Genomic DNA, 17072 nt, shown 5'->3' with positions numbered 1-17072 from the left:
TAGATAGATAGATAGATAGATAGATAGATAGATAGATAGATAGATAGCTAAACAAATATGTAGTAGACTTGTTGCAGTTGATGCAGGAGAAGAGAAAACAATTGGACATAAAGACTTACAAAGACAAACACTTTTAAACAGCTACAGTGTGTTTTTATTGTGTTGCTCTGGCAGCTCACACAACACACAGATGTGCAAAAGGAAGGACAAACAATCAGAGTGTCTTGCTTCTGTCTAATGGAAACTGGGTAAATATAGAACTGGGTGGTCATGTTCATAAACTGTGCTGCTAGAAAATGAGTTGGAGTCCACTGTAAACAATGCCCCATGGGTCACGTGTCAAACAGAAGGTCTGATAAACTCCACAAAAGCATCTCTGTCTTGGATTAAAAAAATATTGCCAAAAAAATCACACAAAGAAAAAAAAATCTGAATGAAAAACTACATCAAGTTGTTGACTCAAAAAACAACAACTTTGGTATGTTTGTGCTAATTGTAAAAAAAAAAAAAAAAAAATCCTTATGAATGAAAATATGTGATTACCGGTACTTGTAAATAAAGTTTTATTTTGACTGCTGGATCTTAAGACATTTGGTAATGGGTCAGCTAGGTCATTGTGTGTTTCTGGCTTCATGGCTGATCGTAAGAGCTTCGGAGAGACTGATTGGCTTTTGCTTTGGGACTGCACACATCAAGAGCCACACAGCTGTAAACCTAATAAACTCTACGCTCTGTCCAGTTTGGACCACAACCCCTGCAGACCCATTGAGCTTTGCTGGAACTGCTGCAATCTATATAGCATCAAATCTTATTATTTCTTTATTTCATATTTCTTTATTTCTTTTTCAATAAATCACCACAAAACATGACTTGTACCATTATTTTCAGAAAATATACCATACTAACAAACCAAGTAGTGTTTCTAACAATGTTACATCTTTGGCTTAAGTCTTCGTCAGGTTGACGAAGTCTTTTGGATTAAAGATGAAACGTTTCAACAAGAATCTGTCCAGAGGATCTGACTTAACTTTGTTAGATGCATCTACCTGAATTGTTGAGCATGTATCAGGACAAGTAGTTTCTTTCATACATGAATGTTAGCCAGCAAACTGCTTGGTGGGTAAACAGTTTACTGGAACTCCTCTGACTGATGAAGCCATCCGGATAGAGGGCAAAACGTCTCTATAAAAAAGAAACTGTCCAGATGACCCAACTGAGAATTATTGGAACATAGCACAATGACTGCTTTGCTAAAGGTTTTTAATGATGTTGTTGAAGCTTTGGACGCTACTGTGCTGCACTTTACCTAGATCTGTCCAAAGCCTTTGATACTGCAGATCATGACATCTTATGCCACAAGCTCTCAGATATTGGCTTCTCAGATCACACTGTTGGCTGGTTCTCAAACTATCTCTCAGGTCAGAGGCAAAGTATTCGGCATAATGGTACTTCATCTAGCTACCTAATTGTCACCAATGGTGTGCTGCAAGGCTCAGTTTTAGGTCCTGCTCTTTTTACAATTTATATAAATAATGTAGGTCTAAACATCACTGACACATCCTTGCATCTTTATGTCGATGACACTGTTGCTTGTTGTTGAGCTAAATCATTTGCCAAGGCTTTCCAGCTTCTACATTCTGCATTTGACATCATTCAGACAGACTTATTCCACCTCAAGCTGGTGCTAAATGCTGACAAAACCAAAGGGATGATGTTTTCCAACAGAAAGTCGGTGCCAGCAACTCTTTCTCCTATCTTTTCCACCCATGGTGTTCCTATTGAGTTTGCAGATTCTTAAAAATACTTAGGAATTTTGGTCGATCCGCAGCTCTCTTTTAAACCACATATTGAAAACTTGGTAAAGAAACTGAATTTAAAATTGGGTTTCTTTTTCAGAAATAGATCTTGATTAACTCTGAATGCCAGAAGACACCTTGTAACCACTACCTTCCTATCAGCCATTGACTATGGGGACATTATTTACATGATTGCTCCTGCCAGCTCCTTGCAGATGTTGGATGCTGTCTGACATGGGGCACTAAGATTCATAACTGGTTGTAACTACCATACCCATCACTGCATCCTCTACTCTTTGGTCAGTTGGTCATCATTATCTACACACAGGCTCTCACACGGGTTCATTTTCATATATAAATCCCTCCTTGGTCTGCTACCTTCTTATATCTCCTCCCACATGTCATGTCATCAGTGCAGTTACAACATGCGCTCTCGGGCCATCATTACCTGCAGCGTCCACTCATGGTGGACAGAGCTTGGCAAAAAAGGCCTTTTCCTACTCAGCTCCTGCAACCTGGAACACCTTGCAACAAGAACTGAAGTTGTCCACCTTGATTTCTTTAAGGGGTTTCAAACATTTGATAATGTCAATAGAAAAATCAAAGCAAATATGTTCTTGTTTTTACTATTTCATCCTGTTTTATGGCACCCTGATTTACTGTTGTGTACACTACTCTTATTTTAACTGCATTTTTACTGTAGTTTATTCTTATTGTTGGCTGTACTTTATATGTTATGTCTGGAACAGGTCCCTCTTGCAAATGAGTTCCCGTGGCTCAATGAGGTTAGCCTGTATAAATAAAGGTTGAATTAAAAATAAAATTGACTGATCTAAAGTCTGGATCGTTGCAGCCTAAACCTAACCAGATGAAAACTATTCTATTTTTCATTGATTTCTAATATTTGTGGACACAAATATCTGCACATTCTCATTTGAATAAGGCTGTCACTTTATTTGATCTAATGTGTTTTTCTAGAAAACAAAAGGAAATGTTTATTTCATGTTTACTGTACTCTGTCTTGCACATGCATTTATTCTAAACATCAGATTCTGAAACATTAAACCTCAAATGCAAGGTAAGTCTTAAAGGTGAACCTAAACCACACTTTGTAGACAAAATGTCTTCATTCTTGCTTTAAGTTCTAACATATAATAACATATTGGGTGAAACCAGAGAGTCGCAAGCTTTGGCAGTATGTAAGCACAAACAGAGACGGGCACCAAGGGCAAAAACAAAACAAAACAATGTGTTTCTTGACAATTGAAGCGATTGTTCAGTCCAGAAAGCACATCCTGTCAGAAAAACAGCTGGAGCTAAATAGTGGTTTTGTCAGTTTGATTTTTCTTTCCATTAAAAAAAGAACAAAAGCAATTTTGTCTAAGAAAAATAAATCAAAAAGGAAGACATACAGAAATTATATGTTGTAATAATATGATTCGTTTGTGTCAGTATTCAGCTTTCTATCAGAAACTGTGCTTGTGTGTCAGTAAGGTTAATTCAGACAATACCTGTGTGCGTGGCACGATTGGAAAGAGATTAAGCGTCGTAGGTCTCTTGGGCCGGTAAGTGTCCATGGTGGTAGATGCTGCAGGCTCCTTGGTGACTGCTGAGGGGCCAACAGATGATGCCTTTGAGGACTCTTTATCGCCGTGGTAACTGTCGGCACCGTCGATAAGCTCCAAATGCAACATCTCTGCCTGAAGCTGGCCAACGGCTCCCAGTTCCACCCTCCCTGACATGCTATTGGTTCCTCGCCTCATGCAGCCCTGCAGAGATTGGAGGGAAATGGGCATCAGTCAAAGCAAAGAAACAGAGAGTGAGACAGAGAGCAACTGTGCGCCTCGAATGAGGAGATTGAACTGGCCAATTAGAAGCTGCTCTTGTCTTCAGCAACAACACTATCACTGAGCTGCTTAAAGAGAAGAACAGAGAGAAACTATTTATAGACTCCACTTCTCTAAATGATCATATTTACATGAGATTTTGGAGAAGGAATTTGCACTCCTTTTTTCTGCTCCTGAGATTGTCTTGTAATGCTTTCTGTCACAATTTGAAAAAATTGGAGATGACAACTTGCAAGCAGAAGCATGTTTTCATGCCTAGAAAAAACACAACAGACGCCATCTTTGCTTTGAGAATGCTGATGGAGAACTACAGAGAGGATCAGAAAGAACTCCATTGTGTCTTTGTTAGAAAAAGCATATGACAGGGGTGCCGAGGGAGGAGGTGTGTTATTGCATGAGGAAATCTGGTGTGGCAGAGAAGTATGAGATACTTGTATAGGACATGTATGAGGACAGCAGGACAGTGGTGAGATGTGCTGTAGGAGTGACAGACAAATTCAAGGTGTAGGTGGGAGTGCATCAAGGATTGGCTTTGATCCCCTTCTTGTTTGCTCTGGTTATGGACCGACTAACAGATGAGGTCAGGCAGGAATCCCCATGGCCTATGATGTTTGCAAATTACATTGTGATCTGTGGTGAGAACAGGGAACAGGTGGAAGAGAACCTGGAGAGGTGAATGTATGCACTTGAAATAAGAGGAATGAAAATAAGTAGTAGTAAGACAGAGTACATGTGTGAATGAGAGGGAGGCCGGTGGAACAGTGAGGCTACAAGGAGCAGAGGTCACAAAGGTGCAGGACTTCGAGAACTTGGAGTTCACTGTCCAGGAAAATGGTGAGTGTGGTAAAGAGGTGAAAAAGAGATTTGAGACAGGATGGAGTGGATAGAGAAAAGTTTCAGGAGTGATTTGTGACAAAAGGGTGTCAGCAAAGGTCAAAGGAAAAGTTCACAAGACAGTGGTGAGACCAGCTATGTTTTATGGTCTGAAGACAGAGACATGGACAAAAAGACAGGAGACAGAACTGGAAGTGGCAGAAATGAAGTTGTTCAGGTTCTCCTTACGAGAGAAAAGGCTGGAGAAGAAATATGAATGAGATCATCAGAGGTACAGCACAGGTTGAACAACTGGGAGATAAAGTTAGAGAGACCAGACTGAGAGGGTTTGGACATGTCCAGAGGAGGGACAGTGGGTATACTGGTAGAAGGATGTTAGAAATGCAGCTGCCAGGGAAAAGACAAAGAGGAAGATATATGGATGCAGTTAGAGAGGACATGGAGGTAGTTGGAGTGAGGACAGAGGATGCAGAGGACAGAGACGGAAGAGGATCACTCGTTGTGGAAAAGCTGAAAGAAGATTTTAACAGATAGTTATTGTGCCACGACAAAACATTAATAACTTATGTGTTGATGATGTGTTACTTATTTTTAACACAGATTGACTGATTGCTAGGAGAAGCTAATTAAATATCTGTCAAGTTGCTAGAAGGAAAAAAAAAACATGTTAGAAATGTCATGTGTACTAATTTGCATCTGCCATTGTTATCTGCAGGAAACTAGTCAAAGTGATTTGGTCATTTCGTATCCCTTTATAATAATGAAAAAATATAAGTGTATGTGTCTGTGTGTTGTCTTGATTAAAGATAGTGATATTTTATTTTATTAGCATTTTTTGTCATTACCTATGTCTTTTTGACACATTCAGTTAACCTACATAACTTTACGTTTATAATTCATCATTTTAATATATATTACTTTTCTCCACAAAAATACCTGAAGACTTACTGATGGTTGGCTAAGTCATTTATTTATTTACTTTTCTCTTTTAAATTGGACTAACAGTAATTGTAAAACACTTTGGTCAGATTTTGTTGTTTTTATGTGCTATAGAAATAAATTGACATCAATATTCCTTTGGTTTATTTGTTTTAATATTTTTATTTTATTTTAATGGAATCTATACAAAAAAAAAAAAATTTCAAAGTCTTAAATTATTATTATGATCAATGTTGATGACTTGCAAACATATAAAAATAAGAGAAACATGCAAAAAATAAAATAAAATACTTGAATTGGGCCGTTAGCTTATTTGCCTTTCTCCTCCCTAAAAATTTACTCCTATTGACCATTTTTAATTCAACCTAGACTTATTCATACTCAGACCATCAGATATTTAGAAAATAAATTATATTTCAACACATTATATATTTTTAAGATTCGCAAATGTCATTGTAAGAATGTTTTTGACCAAGGTCAAGGAGAATATTTTTCTGATATGATGTTCACTTTATTTTAGCATTTCTGCCTAGATCGAAACAACTGACACTCAAGAGCCTTTTGCCAGAAACATTAGGTCAAAGGGCACTGAGAGCGGTCTGCTCCATTTACCATCAGGCCACCAGGCACAAGCAGCACCAACTCCTATTGGCTTCAACGTAGACTCACTAAGCCCATTATGGTCTTTAACTCTCTTTGCTTCACATGCAAAGTCCAGCCACAAAATACAATAAAATAAAAAATAAATCAGACTACACATATAAATAATATGTTATCTTTAATTCCAAAAAATAAGATGTAATGAGTTTCAGACTAATAAGCTTATAATATTTCACTACAGCTGACAGCAACTTACATTTTACTCATCCTAATAAAAAAATAAAAAAATGTACCCCACATTGTTTTGAACATTTTATTATATATATTGTATTTAAAGTACAGCAAAGTGCTTATCAGCATGTCTTTACATATAAAGGCAGTAAGCTAAATCACAGCAGATGCACAGAATGAAGGTTAATCCACTTCTGTTGGCTAAGTGTCGCCTTCAAGCACATTTGTATGCGGTGAGACACTCATCCAGGATATCCAGATTTTTTTTTTTCTCAGTAAGAAAGAAGCTTGTATGTGAGCAGGCAACTAAAAGGCCATTGACGTTGGGACTGGAACTGAATGCTTCAAGTCAGTATTTGTCCTCAGGTAACATTAGAAAACTTCACATGCTTCTTAAATGCCTTTTTTAACATCAGATTATGGATATGATGTGTAGTCAAAACACCACTATGGCGTAGAAAACATTAAAGCTGGACAATTATCCAAAGATTTGTAATAAAAACAAATTGTCTAACATAAATAGTGCTTTCTCAAACTTAAGAAAAATCCACTTTAAACAGTGAAGGAGGTCAGATTTTTAACTCTCTGCAGCCCTTTAGACAAATGAATATAGTGTGTGCTGTGACTGGCAAAGAAGCACAAAAAGGGAGAAGCTTGATCAAAAGAACTGTCCTATATAAACAGTAATTATTGGATATCTGGAAAAATTGCTGCTAGGCTTTCAATGAGACATCCAGTAAAACATTTACAGTATTTTTCATCGTATAAGTTGCACCTTTTTTCATAAATTTGCAAGTCCTGCAACTTATACACTAAGCGAATAATATAAGTTTTCCCCCCATATTTATAACTCAATTTTTGGCTGAGATCTGATGATTTCACTCATTCTGACATGGAAAATATTGAACACTACCATTTTCAGCTGCTAGAGGGCACTTGAGTAATATGGCAAGCCAAGTGTCTCGTTAATAGGTAAAAGTGGCTTTTAACGAGACACCTGGCTTGCCACAGAGGCCAGCTTCATCTCGCTCCAAAACTCTTGTAGCAAATGTCTAACCAGCTGCATTTTGCCACGCCGCACAGGTGAAATGCAGCTGATTTGACCAATAAAGTGCATTTATTAAAGAAAAGTTCAACTGAGATACACCTTTGCTATAATGTTGAGCAAACAAATTTTTTTTTTTTTAAGTGTTAATCTTGTTAAATCCTTGTTAAAGTCCTCCCGAGCATGCTCCCACGGCTGCCATTTGACAGCCAATCAATTTTTGGCACAACACCGGCCCATGTTTCCGGGTGGTCAGCGGTGACACATAATAAATGCGACCTATATGGCGAAGTGACGCATTTATGTTTTTTTCCACTTTATTATACATTTTTGGACTGATGCGACTTATACTTAGCTTAACTTATTATTAGCTGGATGCTGCCTATCATGGTTCACTAAGATTCAAAACTGGCTGTAATTACCGTACCCATCACTGCACCCTGTATTCACTGTTTAACTGGTCATTATTAACTTCATGCAGACTCTCTCACTGGTACATTTTCATCTTCAAATCATTTCTTGGTCTGCTGCCTTCTTACATCTCCTCCTTGTCTATTGTTGTCGTAATATCCTGATTTATTTTAAACTATTATTTTCATAATAGTTTCATTTATTTTGTGAACAAACATGCTCCTTTTCTTCAGTTCAGAATAAAGGGACGAGGCAGCCCCTGGTTTACTCCAGAGCTAGCTGACCTCCTGCACAGGAGAGACCATCTTTGGGCCGCAGCGAGAAAATCTGGTTCAGACACTGATTGGTTGAGTTTTTGGCAGATGAGGAATAAATGCACAACTGCTGTCAAAGCCGCAAAACACAACTCTTTCTTATCTCAGACCTCCAAAAATCTAAATGACCCTAAAAGATTCTGGAAAACCATCAAATCTCTCTCAGGCAGGCCCCATCATCTGACCTCCCATCACAACTTCTCGTTAACTCGGTTCCTGTGTCAAATAAGCACGAGATCCTGAACAGTTTCAACAAACATTTTGTTGCTTCTGGTTCTTTATTTCACACAGTTATTTATGGAAAATCAGCCACTTCACTTAATAACCAAACTTCTACAAATCAAATCCCTCCTACAAGTCAATCCTCAGTTAATCACACCTTCTCTTTTTCTCCGTTCTCAGTCAGTGAGGTCAATAAACCGTTAAAAGATCTTGACCCTAAAAAATCTGCAGGTCCTGATGAACTTCCACCTTATTTCTTAAGGCTGGCTGCTCATATCATCACAGTCCCTGTGACCCACATCTTCAATCTCTCCATAAGACAAAACTCCATCCCAGACACTTGGAAAACAGCCTTTGTTCTTCCTTTGCTGAAGGGAGGTGACCCCACCTCACTGAACAACTATCGACCAATCTCTAAACTCTGCATTTTAGCCAAGGTTCTAGAAAAACTGATAAACTCTCAAATCACAAATTACCTGGACTCATTTAACATCTTACCTCCACATCAATCTGGTTTCAGGAAACAACACAGAACACAACGACTGCTTCACTGAAGGTTCTTAATGATGTTCTTGAATCATTGGATGCTAAGGATTATTGTGCTGCACTTTTCTTAGACCTGTCTAAAGCTTTTGACACTGTGGATCATAACATCTTGTGTCATAAGCTCTCAGAAATCGGTTTATCAGATCACACCATTGGTTGGTTCCCTAACTATCTTTCAGACCGGAGGCAATGTGTTCAACATAATGGTACTTCCTCCAGTTATTTAACAGTCAACAATGGGGTACCACAAGGCTCAGTCTTAGGACCCACCCTCTTTACAATCTACATAGGTGATGTAGGTCAGAGCATCCTTGACGCATACTTACATTTCTATGCTAATGACACAGTTGTTTATTTTTGAGCTAAAACAGTTGCTAAGGCTTTCCAGTTTTTGCAATCTGCATTTGACATCATCCAGTCAGATTTGTTCCGCCTCAAAACTTGTCTTAGATGCCGATAAAAACAAAGGGATGCTTTTTTTCAAACAGGAAGTCGGTCCCAGCAGTTCTTCCTCCGATTTTATCCTCAAATGGTGTCCCTATTGAGTTTGTTGATTCCTATAAATATCTGGGTATCTTGGTCGGCTCGCATGTCTCTTTTAAGCTCTACGTGGAAAATCTAGTACAGAAACTGAAAGTTAAACTGGGTTTCTTTTTCAGAAATAGATCCTGTCTAACTCTGAATGCTAGGAAACGCCTTGTATCTGTGACTTTCCTTCCCTCCATTGATTACGGTGACATTATTTACATGACCGTTCCTACAAGCACCTTGCAGATGTTGGATGCTGTCTATCATGGTGCACTAAGATTCATAACATATCGTACCTACCACTGCACCCTGTATTCACTCTTTAACTAGACATCATTAACTTCATGCAGACTCTCCCACTGGTACATTTTCATCTTTAAATCACTTCTTGGTCTGCTGCCTTCATACATCTCCTCCTACATGTCTCTGCGTGAGTGCAGCTAAAACGTGCGCTCTCAGGACATTATTACCTGCAGTGTTCCCTCAGTGCGAACTGAACTCAGCAAAAGGGCCTTCTCCTACTCCGCTCCTGTTTCCTGGAATATCTTGCAAAAAGATCTGAAGCTCTCGACCTTGACCCCTCTAAGTGGCTTTAAGAATCTGTTGAACTCCTTCCAAGGACCAATGCAAACATGTTCCTGCTTTTAGTTTTCTACATTCCCCTTATAATCTTTCTGTTTTTGCTCCTTTTTTTTTTGCCATCTTATTTTAATTTGTAAAAAAAACATCAACAAAAAACTGTATGCCTCTTTTATTATTGTCTATTGTTGTCGCTCTTGTCCCCTGTTGTCATCATTCTTTGTTGAAATCAGGTCTTTCTTGTAAATGAGTCCTCAAGACTCAATGGGATTAACCTGTCTACATAAAGGTTGAATGAATCAGTTTGGGTTGCCCCTACACATTGTAAAAGGGGGAGTAGGACAAAAAGCACTCTGCTATCTTCCATTGTTACTGCTGTTCATCTACTTGTGCAAGCTCAGAAAAAAATTTGACTGCAGTTGCCTGTAGAGCTAACACATTGCAGGGGGGGCTTTCCAAAAACAGTCATTCTGAGACCTGGATTTAAAAGCCTTCAGTATGCTAACAGCCAAACCACAGCAGAAAAGCTACCGTTTCAATCAAAATTGATGTTGTGTAAACAGGGCCTACACCCGACAATAGAGCACAAGTTAATACCCATTGAGTTTCACATTAATCCCCAGCTTCATGCATGTGAGCCAGACAAACAAAGACCCTATTGATTTTATGTTTGTGAGGGGCATGAGTGTGAATCTACAAAGTAGTTTACATTGAGAATCATCTCATGCAATTTAAAGACTTGGAACTCCACACTTTCAATATATATATATTGTTATAATTTGAGAAAACACTACAACAGAATGGTAGTCCAGCTGTTTATTTATTTTTTGTTTGTTTGTTTTTTGATTTACTATGCCCTGGATGTCAAAAACACACTCCAGCACCTATCATAATCTGTTCATCATCAACCCATTCATCAGTCTACCCATTCAAGACCTGCCCATTGTTGTGTCAGTCATTCATTCATTAGTTCATTGATCTTTCTGTCCTTAAGCTTCTTGTTTGTTATTTTTCATAAAACCAGAATAACATCTACCCTCAATCTAGCCATTCCAGATACAACCTTATAGTATCTTATGTGCTAAATAGACATTTAGACATTCCCTATTGACAGCCATCCTACCACCTTTTTACTCCTTTAATCCACTCGCTCTCCTTTGCTTTTCACCTTTTCACCCACGAAAAATGTCAATACTTAGTAATGCAGACCGTTCTGTTGCATGTCTTTTTATGGCAGTCAGTTATTACTGGTCCCTTTAACAGAGCCTTGCCTCCTGTTGCTAGGAGACAAGGGTATAAGCAGCTACAGCAAAACTGCTGCCCTGAAGATCATTCTCTTCCAATCGAAACAGTCCAAACAGGAAAAGCACAACAAATGGGTGAAACAGTACATCACAGGAAAATGCTGAATGTTCTTAAAACTGAAGCTGATATCAACAACCAAATAAAAAAAATAAAAAAAATCAAAGAATATTTGTTAGACTTTAAAGGGCTCTAAAGATTTTTGTTAAATAAAACTATGAATTTTATAAAGTTTTGATTTATTCCATAATCAATTAACATTTATTTAGTCATTTCCAACCGCCAAAAGGTGCACAAAGTGCTTGACCGTACAAAAGTTAAAACAAACAAACAAACAAAAAAAGTACAAAAATGCCACAGACACTAGGTATTAAAAGCCTGCCTGAATAAAAAAGTTTTAAGAATAGATTTACAAAGGCCCAAATCAGTGATGGTGCGGAAGTCCTGAGGTATCTGGTTCCAGAGTCCGAGTGCAGCAACCAAAAAGGCCAGTTACCCTCACTTCACCACTTGCTCTTGCCGAGGTCGGACACTTTCCCCTCCTCTCCCTCTCCGCTTTGCTTTGCTGCTCTATCTTGTCTGTGAAACTGCTTCTGAGCCTCTCTTGCATATCTTCTGAACCATAATTATGGACTTGTTTTGATCAGTTTGTCTCTCAACACAATTGATAACATTTCTTCGAAGAGAAGACAGGCTTTAGGTGAGCCAATTTGCCCTGTTGGCACGCACGCAGCTGAATAGCTCATCGACTTGGAAGACTTGATGATGTGTCTATTTCTGCTGCCGTTTGTTGATTTTAAGGACACATATATAATTGGATTTACGATAACTGGTTCCTGCTTTTTGGATTCGGATGGTTGGTTGCTGGTTTTATCCACAACTGAGGAAGTCGTCGGCAGCAAATTGGGACCCGCTCATGCTGCTTGCCTTTATGAAGGCTTGGTTCGTGCCTCGAGTACCCAGACTCAAATGCTGTGGGCAAAATGGATCAAATCTCCGGGATTTTACGCAGGCATGTTCCATCAGTGTGGCCATGTAATTTGGACACTTCAGAACCATTCAAACCAGGACTTTTAAAGATATTTCAACTTTAATGCACTTGAACACACAGCGTCTCTTACACCTGCAGCATCTTCCAGCATCACAGTTACTGCTAAGCTAACATGCTACAGACGTAGCGCTGCACTTCTCTCCTCCTAACATTAATATATATGTTCATGATCAGCCATCGGGTCAACAACTGCCCACACTAAGCATACTAAACTGGCGAGCGAGTAGCACAGAGGCGTCTCCATCTCCTCCACATGTGCGCGTTTTATGTCGAGACAGTAGGAGACGCACAGAAACACTGCAGGTGTTACACCATATTCTGTGACCACCGTATATTGTGACCGTGGCAACAGGCTGCTGTGTTTAGAGTTGGAGGTAACCAGGAAAACCTGGAGTGGAGTTTTAGTGGCCTGAGAATTCTCCTATTAATCAAGTGGAATGGATTCATTCACAAAGAAAGAGAAACTGCGCTGCCTGAACTAATGTTTCATAGTAAAAGTGGGGGGGTCCAAATAAACATTTTTTTTTATGTGGGGGGGACTTGTCCCCTTCACATATAATGGTTGTGACGCCTATGCATGTACACCATTCACCACCCCAAATGTTAGCTCATTATTTTTAACAGCAACTAAGTTATAGCAATTTTGGTGTTAACAAGAATCAGTAGGTTGTGACTGCCAATGTGAAATCAGTTAAAATTAGTTCAAAATGTAATCAGATGTAGATGTGCATTCAGTGTTTATTTTATTAAAGCATCAGTAAAATGTGTTCAGTAGGGGTTGAACGAGTATATAATTTTTAAACTCGACATTAACATAATAAAACCCGAGTAGAACTCGAGTATTTGATGATGTCATAGATCTCAAGATACAAAAATTAATAAATAAATAAAACCGCAAATAAAGGTAATTATTTACCAAAAAAAGACCAACAAAAAAGGTTAAATTGTGTCATTTGGACCAGTCTCTTTAAGTGAAAAATGTTTTGTACCCATCCAGAGGACTTCCTGGATGGCCATCCATCCAGATCTGTCATTCCTGTGTGCAGATCTGCTCCTCAGATGATGTTAAATTGTTATTTTTATGAATGTTTTTGTTAACTTATTATTTTTATATATGAATGTTTCTGTTCAGTGTCCTGAGATGGTTTCATTTGTGACTTGGAGCTAAAGAAATAAACTGAATTGAACTGAACTGAAAAGATCTGATTGGCATGCCATAGACTGAGGAAGTCCTCTGGATGGGAGACAAAACGTTTCTCACTTAAAGAAACTGGTCCAGATGACACGATTTAGCCCCCTCACGCACAATTTTATATTATCTCAGAACTGAAACTGAAGCAATGAAACATGAGGTTATCTAACACATACAAACATACATGTATGTACATGTACCTACATATATTCAGCAAATCTTTAAACACAAATCCTGTGTGTCAAGAAACATTTACAGTATATGTTGTGGAGCAGTTTCAGCTACCACCAAACCAAATGTTAGCTTTATGTCTGGAAAACTGACTGTTCGCAAAGATCCCATTGCTGTGATGGCTATTTGGAATCGGACTGGCTACTTTTGTAAAGCTTTGGTCAAATCTGTTCAGTGATTCATGAGACATTTTGCTACCGGTACAGACGAATGAACACATACTATATATATATGTGGTATTTCAATTTGTGAATGGAAAAATAATAATTTCTTTTAAAGGTCCTAAAGCAGCTGTAATCACAGGTTTTATGAACAGAAAAATTGTATAAAAACATACACCATCTAATAAATTGAATTGGGCAAATCTTAATTTGTCACGTCACCTACCTTATAAGTGTTTTTAAAAATTAAACAGATGAGTCTCAGTAAGTAGAGCACCACTGTAGTAGAAACACTTACATAAACACTTACTGTACATACTATATACTGTATAACATACTGCAGTTAAAATTATTATGATCCGGCAGATAAAAAAACACTTGTGTCCACCTGGGTCGATGAAACAGTCACTATAGTCACTTCCATGTAAGTGCCTGTTTTCTCTGACCCTACCCTGCCATTTCACTCCACCAACCCTTTGCACACGACAAATGACTCCCTTCACCCCTACATGTATGCATGGAAGCACTCTCGTCTCCCACTCTGCCCTTGAGTGGCTGCAGTGATGATGATACATGTTGTCATCTCATCTCTCTGAGGCACGTTAAATCTCTTTATGTCTTTGTCTCGACTTCAGCTGCTTCACATTAACCCCTCATGAGAACGGCCATGTGCACGCTGATTTAATTTACTTTATTCTTCTGGTCTCTTAAAACAAGACTGTATTCTTATTTATTTTAACATTTGGAGCTTTATCAAACAAACAAACAAACAAAAAATTCAAGACAAATAGTGCACCTGCATTTTATCTTGTTAAAGAAATGACAATTATTTGATTAACTAAAAATACAGAAACAAGTTTTAAAAAATGCATTTAGAGACATTCATCCAACATATATTCTCTGGCTGATCCCCCTTTAGTAAGTGAGTTTGACACCCCTGCTCTAACCCATCTGAAGAGAGCAAGAGCTATATTTTGACACCTTCATGAGAACTCTTCTCTGACAGAAACATGTCTGGGTATAAATCATTCATTCGTTCATTCATCCATCCTCCCTTCCATCCATCCACCTATCCATCCATTATCTTTACCCGCTCCTTCCTTTTGGGTCACGGGGGTCACTGGTGCCCATGTCCAGCGATCACTGTGCGAGAGAGGTACTACAGTAGAACTACAGCTAATGTTTAGTAAAATCCCAATTTTACAACCACTGAACTATGTCTATACTGTCATTTAGGTCGTTTTCACACCAGATAGTCCGGTAGACTCGGTTCGGTTCGGGACCAATATTCATGACATTTTGTTTACATTTGAGCTGGTGAGTTTGCATTCACACTGCACTGTGCAGTCGAGTCAACCTGTTGAACCAACCTATTCCCCCGCTCACCTGTGGGGGCACTGCACCAAGAACTACTGAAAGAAACGACACAAAAACCTCTGAAGACACGTCTTCTTCTTCTTCTGTAAATAAAAATAAAAACGAAGTGGCATCAAGTTTTAGCAGTTTTAGGAGTTATAGTTTGTCATTTTTCAAAAATGGACTTAGCATGAGCAGAAGATGAGACAGAAGACTACGGAGAATATTGTTTTTCACACAAGGCAGCTGACAGCTCCATATAAGGTCAGAGAAATGTGTGTTTGTTTACCCTGCGGAGCGGGGCCCGGTCTGTTTACATTCACACTGCACTTGAACCGCGCTGGAGTTCACTTCTACCGGACCGAGACCTAGGTTTTAGCCCGGGCCAGAGTTCGCCTTTTTGTTCCGTGACAGAGTTCGATGGCGCATTCACACCTCCCTAAACGAACCGGACTTTCAAGGAAATCGAGCTAGAGTTTGATTAAAGTGGACTAAACAGGGCTGGTGTGAATGCACCCTTAGTCATGCATGCAGGGATCGCCAAAATGAATCAATAAAGAACGAAAGAAACAAAACAATAACTATATAATCTACTGCCTCCTTACACTGCTGAAAGCAGCTCCATTGAACTGAATGAATAAAAATAAACACAGAGAACAGAAACATAAGCAAATATAAGAGTGCTAAAAGTAACATCTTACTGAGCTGTCACTAGATGAAGAACAGCGTTCGTGAGGCAATCTTCAGAATGCCTTCAACTTTCACCGGTTTTCAGTTTTTCTTGCTTGAGTCACAGAGGCTAACAACGCTTGTTGCTTGAATGTTGAACATTTTCAAAAAATGTGTTTGACAACTATTCTAACAAAATATTCACAGAATTGTTGAGCTTGTTTCTAACCCGTATGTGTCAAACTCAAGGCCCGGGGGCCAAATGTGACCCTCGTTGACATCTTATCTGGCCTCCAAGATGTTATTTTAAATGTAAAATACTTGTATAACTTTTTTTTTTTTCAGTAATATTTGATTATGATGTCAAAAATGCAAAAGAGAATGTCAAATGAGACCAATCAAACTCTTGTTGAGGAACCTGTGACCAAGAAAAGATGTTGGGTATCTAATTTGAGTAAATGTAGATTCTAAAACAGGCCCTGCTGGCAAACAACATTTGCCAAGCAGTCTCCAGAATGTACAAATACATTCCCACATGGTAAGATATGGGCAGAGTGTTTGGGTTAGAATATAGTTTTTCAAGTTGTTAACATGAAACTAGATATATCTTATCAAAAACTGGCTGGGCAAAAAGCAGCTGTTTGGTTTGCTGGTCACGTGTATGCAAACACTCCAAAATCAGTGAGACTGCACCAAAAGAGTCATCTATTATGTGGCCACTTTAAGTTTACAATTACTCTCCAACAGACAAAGCCCAATGAGACATTACCCAGTGAGGAACCCTTTGAAGCAACAATAGAACACAAGCTATCTATGTCGAAGATACTAACCTAGCAATTCTCATACTCTGCCACAAGACCAAAAACAACATTTTGGAAACACTGAAAAAAACAGGTTGGACAGATGCACGGAAATTTCCATTGCTACTGATGTTTTTGTCACTGTTCTCATCATTTTGACTCCTTTTGTTCATTCTCTTTCAAAAACCTTGTTTAAAATAAAAAAAGGTTTTACACTGATGGTAGAAAAGAACATGCTACATTTAGCTCAGAGATATTCTCTGTTTAATAAGATGGATGGATGGATGGATGGATGGATGGATGGATGGATGGATGGATGGATGGATGGATGGATGGATGGATAGATGGATAGATGGATAGATGGATAGATGGATAGATAGATAGATAGATAGATAGATAGATAGATAGATAGATAGAT

General features: G+C 38.6%; 1 protein-coding gene across 1 annotated transcript in view; it reads right to left on the bottom strand.

Moving 5' to 3' along the window:
* LOC119424494 (C-Jun-amino-terminal kinase-interacting protein 1) overlaps window positions 1-17072 on the bottom strand; it is a 55578-nt gene that overhangs the window by 20827 nt on the left and 17679 nt on the right. The window contains exon 3 of the mRNA XM_037691982.1: window positions 3308-3565. Within this exon, the coding sequence (XP_037547910.1) occupies window positions 3308-3565 (258 nt within the window). The remainder of the gene's footprint in view (window positions 1-3307; window positions 3566-17072) is intronic.

The sequence above is a fragment of the Nematolebias whitei genome, chromosome 2 (genome assembly GCF_014905685.2).
Source record: "Nematolebias whitei isolate Nwh7 chromosome 2, NemWhi1, whole genome shotgun sequence".
Lineage (NCBI taxonomy): Eukaryota > Metazoa > Chordata > Actinopteri > Cyprinodontiformes > Rivulidae > Nematolebias > Nematolebias whitei.
Note: the sequence above shows the minus strand (reverse complement) of the source record. Positions and strands in the feature narration are given on the sequence as shown.